Here is a 10,833-nt window from a genome sequence, read left to right on the forward strand (position 1 = left end):
TAAAGTATTCACTTATCATATTTTTGATGCATATCATTCGATAATTATGTTTGGTTCAATCATTATTGGTGGTAACAAGAACCTTCTTACCTTGACGCCAACTTCAACAACGTTGAATACAAATGTTTGTATTTTTGTGCCTGACTGCACTCTTTACTGGCAGTAAAGACTATTTATATAAAATGGTGATGATGTGTTATCTTTTATTTTTTTAACTTATTTACAGTTTTATACACATTTCCGAGATGTTGTGATTTTGGCAGATCTATAAATATATTTTTATTTTGTTAACTAAAACATTTCAGACTTCTCCACAGTTTGTTAATCATTCACCTGGATATTCCCATTCTGCAGCTCAAGGAACAGGTAGTCCTCCTCCCCTGCAGCCAGTAGCAGCAGCCCGCTGCGCCGACTCGTCTTGATCTGCAGAGACAGGTGGAAGGAGGAGACATCTTGGAAGGTCTGTACATTGCAGTGGCTGTCCCCAAAGTAGGATACTGTGAAGAGGAAAAAAAAGTCAGCTTTGAAAATGTATGTTTACAAAACGAATTGATTCATATCTTATTTGAATTTATATATTTTAAATTTCCCTACTGTGACCAACAAATGATTTCTTTTTTAATTTACTTTTTCCATTTCTTTATGGATAATATTTAATTAGCTTTGTTGTAGAGTGCCGGAGGCCAAATAATTGTATTGCAAACAATCGCTTCTCTGTTATCACTGCTCCAATGCTATGCATTGGAACGTATCAGAATTGTTCACGGTTTGTCACCCTAGAAATACGCATTTTTCCTCAGAATTACATTTTTGAATCAAAACAAATAGGCCACCTTTTTCCGTTTTCCATAAAAAATAAAAATGCCTGACCTCACAGATCACTGCATTCCTTTAGCAACATCACACTTGTGCATAAGATGCTATAAATGTATCCTACAACTGCAGAATGGCAACACAGTGAATTCTAATGTGGGAGAAACCAATGACTGTTTATGAGCATTTATCTGCATCTCACGTTACAGTGCAACTTGCTCACGACTGATTTGTATATTATCAGGTGTCCTACAGCTGCTCCTGGCTGAGGGGAGCCTCTCTGGCCTCAAAGGGATTCTCTCACTCAGACATCAGTCATTACCCCTGCAGAGGTTTTCCGGGCATATAGATTCCTGGGGTGCAGGATTTCCCAGGCTTGAGCTGTCAAGTTTCCAATGAAATGCAAATTCAGCCACCTGCTTCGGACTGTGCTCTGCGAGGCCCTCGACAAAATGTAAACCACGGAGGAAGTCAATTACTTCCCAGTGCACATGCTCTGAAATTAAACTGGACCACCTCCAAGACCTCCGTTTCCTCAGCATTCGTTTTCCATGGTGTTAGCCAAGAGATATAGAAAGGGGGCTTTCCATTAGCCACCCACTCATCCTCACAGGGGACAAGAGACAGCATCTCATTGGAACATAGCGAAGAAGGCAGTCTTCTGATCACACAATGCTAATGCTCTGAAATAGTGAAGCAGAGCGAGGCATTGCTGTGTCGAAGATAGAACATTCCTCTGAGATCATGTGGACCAAAATATTCTATCAAAATCAACAGTAGCATCTAGTAGCCTAGCAGGGCTCGATTCCAAAGAGGCAAAGATCTTACTAAATAACTTCTCAGATAAGATACGAAACATTCCCTTTCATAGCTATAAATGGAAAAAGTATTTCCTGAAGACTCTATTAGGAAGTGTGGGAGCAAATGTGTGTGTATGTGTGCCTTTGAAGGGCAGCTTGTCTCTGTGTTGCATCTACATTAACGCCACGCTGCCAACTTCAAAAACACTGGAGGGTACATTTGTCCTTTGGTTTTCCAATCCTGCAAATGAACCCCTCCATCCCAGAACTGGAACAAAGACAATTATTTTGATGTCTGCAAGGACGAAACAGAGCTTTTATCATTGTGCCCATGCTTTTGTGATTTAGCTAAGAGGTGTTTGCTTTTGGTCTCAAGGCTGAACTGTCACGAACAAAGTCAGTGATGAACAGTCTCAGCACAAGGACAAATACTCAGAGACATTCAATTACACTGCTGCACAGCATTGGTCTCCTGCAGCCGAATAAACGTCATTCGGGCATCCCTCAGAAATAAATATCACAGGAAATGTTCTTTGACATTATCACATTTTGTCATATTATGCAATTTCTCAAATATGTTCTGAAAGGAGTTAGAGAAAAACTTAAAAACTAAAGATCGTTCCTGGTTATTCAAAATGATGCTGAACATGCTCATTGTATGTGTATTACTGAATCGAAGGAATTATCACAAGCATTTATTTTCACAATGTCACTCTTCAGGGGCTATTGACGTTAGCTTTTACTAACTATGCCAGAGGCTCTTATGATATAGTTCAGAGTTTCTTGTAAGGCGAAGGTATTTCAAACGAAATACTGCTAATTGCACAAGAGCCTTCAGGCTGAAACTGAAAAAATGGGGGAAGAGAATCTTTTCTTACAGGCAATTGCATTAACAAAGAAAATCGCAATGAGCTCCATGGTTCTTAAACCCGGGCTTTTGTCGGATTGTTCGCTGAGCATGGGGATAAGAAGCTGAAGGAGAGAGCGATGCCAAGACAATTCTGCCTGGGGATTTTCTGGTTCGTATTCAGCTTGCTGCAGTTGCCTTGAGGAAAAGGAGCACATTTTCTAATGATACACACAAAAGCTTTGCTCTCTGCAGTGTACCTGGACCTGGAAATCATTAGTTCCCCATCTAAGCTCTGCAAAGCTCTGTTCAGAATTGGCATTGTGTAGGAAAAGCACATTTTCAATATATCTGTGTAATTGCCCTACTCTGTTACACTTCTTTTGTCTCTCCACTCTTGCACCTCTTCTGTGTCCATACAGGTGTGCAAACACTTCCTCTCATCTACAGGACGGAAAAACACACCCACGTGAGGCTTTTGACTTTTGCTAGAATGTGCATCAAAAGACTCTTGTCATCTTCTTGATCTTAGCACTATAATTGTTCATCGTCAAGGGTCTTGGGGCCTGGTGTACATAGGATGTAGCTGAGGTGTTTTTGAGCCATGATTATGTGTGTAGGATCACCCCTGAAGCTGTGAAGCTGCTGCCACGCTCGGTGTCAGTCTTCGTGTGGAGGTTTAACCACCGAAGAGGACGGCGTCTGATCCCCTTTAGCGACCACACCCCTCCTCACACTACTTTATTGTGCGTCAGGCAGAATCTTGGTCCAGGGCCAATGCAGATGGCTATAATTTGATGACTGCATGCGCTTGTATTTATATGTCCTGAGGAAACCGAGTCTTCCTCTCTTTCACAAGCCAGTGAATGAATTACCCTGTTGTCTTTCTTCCCTTTCCTCCTCCTCCTCTTCTCCATCCTCCTCGTTTGGTCTCAATCTAGCGACACATGTCCGGAAGAGACAGACGCTGACCACAAGTGCAGGGAGATTGGAGAGATTCAGGCGACTTTTTTGTCCTATGACTTGACTGTGCCTGTGAGTCAGAGTCCCTTCAGGCATATTTTAAGTTTGTGTGAAGATGCGGCAGAAAGATTTGAGGTTTACGGATACTTTTGATGGCCCGATTGTATCCGTCAACAAAGAAAATAGATAAAAGCAAATAAAAATCCTCTTCAATGGTGTCTTGTCTTTTATCAACATGACGGTCCACATTTGTTTAAAGCAATATGACTCACTTCTCTATAATGTTATGCAGAAGTGAAAGATACCCAGTGTGTTCCTCTACCACAATGATGCCATGGTAACGCTGCCTTGAATCTAAACAAACCACCTATATGTGTAACCTGTGGTTAAACCATGGTTGGCTTCACTAAAAATAGGGACTATGTTAGTCATTTGTTTCCTTTGCTGGGCTGTGCCACTGTTACAGCAGGGCAGAACAGCTTCTGGGTATAATTATGTGAAGGAGAGCATGTTGTTAACCATAGATAGAAATGGAGAGCTTTTAAGGCTGAAATGTCATTCACCATATGGCAACACTCTCATCACCATTATGAACAACCCCAAAGGTCAATAGCACTTGAGATTTGTGATAAACATGAGTTATTTTGTTATGTCTGCAGATAACAACCCAGTGGACTATTAAATACATGGATTAAGGCTGGCTCGATTCTATAATTGATAAGTAATCTTTATCAATTAATAGATTGTCATTCAACCAATCAAAGCGTCCATTTATTAGTTTTCAGTCTCTGAAATGTGCAAATGTGCTGCTTTTTCTGATTAATATAATTGCAAGTTCAATACCTTTGGGTTAAGGACTATTTATTGGACAAAACAAGTAACTGAATAATCTCAACAATAGATTGCTCAAACATCCCCACACTAATCAATAATAAAGGTATTCATTAGTTGCAAATCTTTAATGTACAACAATATATTTTACGTGTCAGAAATCTGTTCATTTTGTTAGTGTTTGTCCTTGCTGCTGGATAACCAGAGCCATACAGTCTTACCAGCACATATCCTTATACAAAAATGTATCTTGCCTCTTACAAAAAGTCCATGTGACCATTTAGTGATAAATGTTTGACTTATTTTTGTGTGAATATCTGTTTATTTGGATTAATATTTATTACAATGTACCTGAACCCTCGATAACCAGAAAGCCAATAACAATTTATATTCCCACACTTAACACAGCACATTGGCGATTTACAGGAAGTGATTATGTTTGTGCAACATGTTTACAGACCTGACTCTGAATACAGAAGTCTGTATAAAACACACTGCTAACTCCAGCACCGTTAAACAGCAGAAAGCAGAGCCACAACTCTGCATACTTTGACAGCGCTGCTTTAAAAAGAACCCCCCTTCCCCGCTGACTTTTCAGAAGTCACCAGGGACACACTTTTACAAGCTTTAGAGAGCCATTTCTCAGGCCAGACTATGTCAGTGTGAAAGCATCATTTTAGACCTCTTTCAAGTCCCAACCTACCTCCGCATCCCTCTGAGACTCTCCAACACTAGGCAGAATGAAGAGGTACAATACACCAACAAAAACAGGCTTGTGGAGCTCAGCGGGTGGCCTTCTCCCAGGCGATAATTAAAACTGTTCAGCCTCGCTCTCTGTAAAACGCATACTAACACAACAGACAAGGGGTGGCAGCAGGAACGAAAAAATGATGACCTTTCCTTGTGAAAGGAGAATGTCAATGTAATGTAATTTCACCTTAGGAAAATGGACCTGTGAGAAAAGGGAGGGAAAGGATGTGAAAGACTCAGTGTTGTCTGGGTTTGTGCTGTTAATGCGAGAGGGGGTCTGAAAGGCTGGGCTTCTATACAAAATGAAAAGGAAAAGACCACCTTCCTTTTCAGAAAAAAAGGGAAGGGTCTTTCTTTCTTTATAGCAAATGAGTTTTGTTGAGGACAACTGACTTCATACCTGCTGCCATTTTCTTCCTTTAAAACTAGACAGAGCTAAGATTGAGAACAGGAAATCAGACGTTATGAAGCAGCATCCAATCAAATCACTGTAAATCATTGTTTTATATTTCATAAAACTCGCCATGACCTCTTCTCTGCGGTGTGTATACTTTCTTGCAGAGCTGCCAGTGAAAACATTTCCACCCAATGTTGGCTGCATTTCAGGTTCATGCTAACTCTGATCTACTGTATTTCAAGAGAGCAGCGAACAAAGAAATATTGTACTGCTCCAAAACTACACAACGGGACATTCTTACTTTTTCAGTTTCAAGGTAAACGTCTTTCTTCAAGCCCACTATTGCAGCCAAATAAGGCGTGGGACAGATTCAGGTTGTTGGCCAGGCTCATCACACTCAACTAAAAGACTTGTGGTTCATAATGACTTTGGACTGATGATCTCACTCACATAACAACGTTGTAACACAAACACAGCCGTGAACAGAAGCATTGTAGTGACTCAGTGGCTGTGCTGTAGTTTATGACTGGCTAATACAAAGCATGCCTCTGTCAGAACAGCCAAGCTAAGGAAGCCATCCACCAACAAGGTCCCAGTGGGTGGGTCCTGTTAAAATAACCCCCCTGTGACATCAGAGGATTGCCCCCCACTTCATACTTTTTCACCTATATCCCTTCTCACACCAACTTGTCCCCTCCACACCCATTTACTCACACACGTTGGTTTGCCAAATGCTCATGCACTGCAAGACACATTCTAACAAGAGATTGTTTATACGTTAACCGTGACTTTCTCTGCTTCCTGTCAGCCAGAACAAGGCTGTTTATAGACTGAGTTGAAGAACATTTTAACACACCCATTAGGAATTCCTGCGTGAAATCTCATCATGTGAAAAAGTGTGTCAAGGGAGAGGACAGGAAGAAAGAAAGTAGTCCCAAATAGCGATATTAATCAAAACTCAAGACTTTTAAAATTATACTTTCCTCAACTTGCAGAATACAAAGGATCCTTAATGTCTACTTCACTAAACTTGAATTATCCTTTTACATTTACTTTGACGTCAATAAAGGATTTTCATTATCCTATGGTACTTTATTCTAAAATGGAGTGCACTGCATTCACACGACTGCTCTGGGTTTGTTGAACAGCACTGAGGGTCTCAGGTAATTGCAAGAGGAAATTAGACAGCAGTTAAGCACAGCCACTTAAGTTTCTAATATTTACAAAGTCAACACTTGTGAGAGCAGAGAAGTTCTGTGTCCTGTTGCTACATCAACTGATTACCATGGATAATTAAAGTACATTATTTAAATGTGTTGTGATGTTAGGCCACCAGCTTGAGATCCTTTTTCCTAAATAGGGGTCTCTTCCCATTTTTAATGACCTGTACACTTAAACCACATTATGGCCTACAAATCCAAAATGTCAAGATATACAGTGTCTTGCATATAATGGGGCAGATGACACTTTCATAACTGTAGCTTGTTCCTTCACTCAAAGCAAGACTTTTGAGTAATTTATTTCTCCACAACATAGCAAATACTCTCATGCTATCGCCACATCATAACTACAGGCCTCCATAAGAAGAAGAAAGCTTAGCAATTTATTGGCAAAGCAATGAATGGTGGGACAATTATGCAGTTAAAAAGTGGATTTTACTGCAAAAATAATTATAGGAAATGTGTTGACGTTCTTTTTGCATATCTGAGAGGAATCCCTTGTGATTAACTACAGTTAGTGAGCTATCAAAGTTACAAGATGTCCGACTCCAACATGCCTTTGACTTTATTGTGATATCCCCGACATTTGGAAAGAGTAAAGATTTCAGCTGCCACATGCTGAATGAGTTATTGTCGAACATTTAGGAAAATGCATCGATGCCACACTTCTGTTTGTGCTTTTGGTCTACTTGTAGAGCTAGAGCTATAGGATGCAATTAGCCTAGCTTACCTAGCATATAGTCTGGCAGCGGGGGAATGCAACTAGCCCTGCTCTGTTTTGAGTTCAAAACAAACACACTTGACATATTTACATTTAAATGTAGTTTGTTTAATCTAATTGAAACAAACTACATTGAGATTTACATATCATTTTACTATTTTTTGGAAAAGCAGAAAGGCGGGTTAACTAAGCTAATTATTTCCAGGCTAACGCTAAGCCACACTTGAGTGTTACTGATCTCTTTATCTAACTCTTGGCAAGCAAGCCAATAAGTATTTCATATTGTGTAAGAGAGCACACATGTTTAATAGTGAAAGTATTTTCAGTGGAGTAGGCTATTCCCTTACTTCTACTGTACTGTATGTGTGGGGTTTCCAGCTTTAACCGTCATAAAACATTCTTGATGTAGCATGTGGCGTCATGATTTAAACACCCCTTTACACTTTCTGTTACTTCACTTAATGTCAGCGTATTGTGCGTTTGAGGGTCATGTGTGGGTTTTAACGTTTCCATTATAGTATGAACGGTATGCTGTTGCACATTATTGAGAGGGCCTAAGGCACTATTGAAACTGTCACAATTTTAAGCATGAATAAGAAGAGAGCACTTTACAACACTATGGTTTGATCCTGTAATTTTCCACTATGGGGGATTTCGAATGGTATATTTGCAGGTTTGCTCTTATCCTGATTTTCTCTAGGTTTGCCTCGTTCATCGCTAACAGTCATTTTCAACATATCAATAGCTCCATTCAGCTTTAGCTCAGAGTCCCCTTATGACTGCTGTGCAGGCATCACTCACTCCACCACTAATTATCAGAATGACATTGGCTTTTTCAGCGGGCTGGAAAACACTTCCAGCTCACCGTCATAAATCATTCCAATTTTACGTCAGTACAGGAAGAGATTTAAGACCTGGACCCCAAGAAAGCTGAGGTCCAGTGCAAGGGAACACTTGATAGAGATTTGGTTTTAAGTTGGGCTTGGCTGCTGCTCAGGCTCTAAATATTTCCCAGACAGAGCTCATAAATTAATGGACTCACTCTTTCTTTTCCCCTTCAGTCTCTGCCTATTTTTCATATGTATATCTCATTTGGGTCCCTCATCTCAAAAGCCAGAAAATGTTTCGACTTTATAGACATTGATACATGCCCCGATAACATACATGTTTTTGTCCAAATAAGAAAAAAATGAAAAATATCAACTTTATTTTCTTCAAAACCCCAGCTGGGCTTCGTTGTTGGATTGCTGTCAACAATCAAAGTGTCAAAGTCAAAGTGTCATTGTGATAGCCCCTTACCCAAAGTTTTCCCAGATACACAACCTTTTTCCACGCTTGTCTGAGGGGAGACCAACTTAGAAAAACCCCAGGTCTAGAGCCCCTTTGTCACATCAATTTTAGGGTCATAGCTACACACTTTTCCATGACCGAATCTGATAGTGAGGCCTTTCTATAAATGAGGCCTTCAGTCTCGCTGTGCAACAAGGAGGGAAACTATGATACAGAAGCAGCAGGGAAGGGGCCTCCCAAAACCCATATCCGGCTTTAACCTGGTCTGCAAAGTCAGTGTGTGTTTGAGATCAGAGCGTCACATTAGCCCCATAATGAGAACCAGCTGAAGGCACACACATCCAGACTGACCCTTTCCAGCTCAGACTGATCCCCCTCACCAGCCAACCCCTTCCCCTAAAACCCTGGGGACACCTCTCTTTTGCTTAACTCCACTGAATTTAGACCCAGATAAATGTTTTATCCAGATGCTTGCTCTCCAACCCTTCCATCAACCGGCGTTACTCTAAACCAGGGGTATTCAACTAAATTAGGAAGGGGGCCACAATTGTAAAATGTCTTGAAGGCGAGGGCCACAAGACTGACAATGAAAATGAACAAATGCCATTGTTATTGTACAACCAACCATGCAATAATAAATTATTATTATTATTATTATTGATATTGTTATTATTATTGTAGTAGTAGTAAAATAGGCAACCAAAATAGTAATGTAGGCTACTGTGGCAGATTTGTGGTCTGCTGCGGAATATAAGGAGGGAGAGCGAGACGCAGTCGGGTAAACGGATATTTATTTCACACAAGGTTCCCGAGGTGGCTAAAACAGAACAATCCCTCAACGGGCAAATGATAACTGGCAGGGGTCTGGATTCTCGTCCTGGCGTAACGTTCGTCTTTCCGTCTGTCCGCCAGTCTCCTACTGAGAGAACAAAAACACACGTGGTTAAATACCACCGCATTCCTATCATTCTAATCCACTTGACAGCTACGTCAATCCAGCTTCAGTCCAGACGTCGTGGCTGACAAGTTTTTTACGACGAAGTTCTCGTCCTTCGGCGCTATGAGTCTGGATAACGGTTGGTATTGCTACAGGCCGGCCAACTCCGGCCTCCTGCACAACAGTTGCAAAGAACCGGTGACGCTTTCCTCGTCACTCACTTAAGGAGAGTTCGGTCTTTAGTTCGTTTCGTTTCTGGATGAACGTGCCCGTACGTCTTTCGGCCTAAAGTAACGTGTGCTCACTGAAAACCACGCTGTAGTTACCGCCGGTGGCATTTGTGTTGAGTTTGGACGTCGGATGTCCCCCCTCCAGTTCACACCGACTCTAGTACCTCGTCCTTCGTAAGGTGAAGGGTCCCTCCTGTGATGCGTTGCAGGGCACTTCGTCGCGTCGTTTACGGACCTGTACTTCCCTGAAAAAACTTTTCGAACGACTTTTGAAGTGTCTGCGCTAAGTTTGCTGAAGTTCTAAGGTTTGTCCAAGAAAATAAACACGCGTTAGTAAACGTCCGAGCTACAAAGGCCCCAGGACAGGTCGGCTCCGCTTTTTCGGCACTACGGGCATAACTGCTCCGACGTAAGGTCGACCCTCAACGCCACGTTTAAGTCGTCGAGATACACGACTTTCGTTTTTAAGCCTCTTCTCCTGACACGCTCAAAACCCCGAGTAAGATAAGTAGTCAAAGTAGTGACGGCCCTCTGACCGCATAGATGGACATTGGTACAAACCCTAGATGAGAATGTAATACGCTCAGCGCGCTAAAAGCCTGTTACTTGAACTCTATTCTTAGTTGTAGCGGTTAGCTGAGTGCCCTACTTGTAGAGTTGGTCACGTACGGTCGAACGAGACTGAGCGTGGCTGGACCTTAGTCGTTTGACCGATACCGAGCCTTTACGGTTGAAGCAGTGTGACTAAAACAGTCCATCGGAAGATAAAAAGTTAAATAAAACATTACTACCCTGCGACGGATACGAAACGTAGAAACAATTGAGAGCTGAAGGATCCGGAGGAGACAGAGAATGGACTAGCGTAAACGATAGGATCCGGGATCGTACAAAAGACCATTAAACAACGGTGGGTCGTAAAAACCACAATATTATGTCGCTTTAGATATACCTCAAGTAGATCTTATTTCATCGACACCATACCCCCCCGCCCGCACCAAACGCCGTCCAACATTTTCGTCCCCTCGCCTCCGCCG

At 41.6% G+C, this 10,833-nt stretch overlaps 1 protein-coding gene across 1 annotated transcript in view; it reads right to left on the reverse strand.

Moving 5' to 3' along the window:
• Positions 1-10,833, reverse strand: part of cspg4 (chondroitin sulfate proteoglycan 4) — an 80,637-nt gene that overhangs the window by 34,901 nt on the left and 34,903 nt on the right. Inside the window, exon 2 of the mRNA XM_010783371.1 lies at positions 334-497. Within this exon, the coding sequence (XP_010781673.1) occupies positions 334-497 (164 nt within the window). The remainder of the gene's footprint in view (positions 1-333; positions 498-10,833) is intronic.

This window comes from Notothenia coriiceps, unplaced genomic scaffold (genome assembly GCF_000735185.1).
Source record: "Notothenia coriiceps isolate Sejong01 unplaced genomic scaffold, NC01 NC01_scaffold00000663, whole genome shotgun sequence".
NCBI classification, from domain to species: domain Eukaryota; kingdom Metazoa; phylum Chordata; class Actinopteri; order Perciformes; family Nototheniidae; genus Notothenia; species Notothenia coriiceps.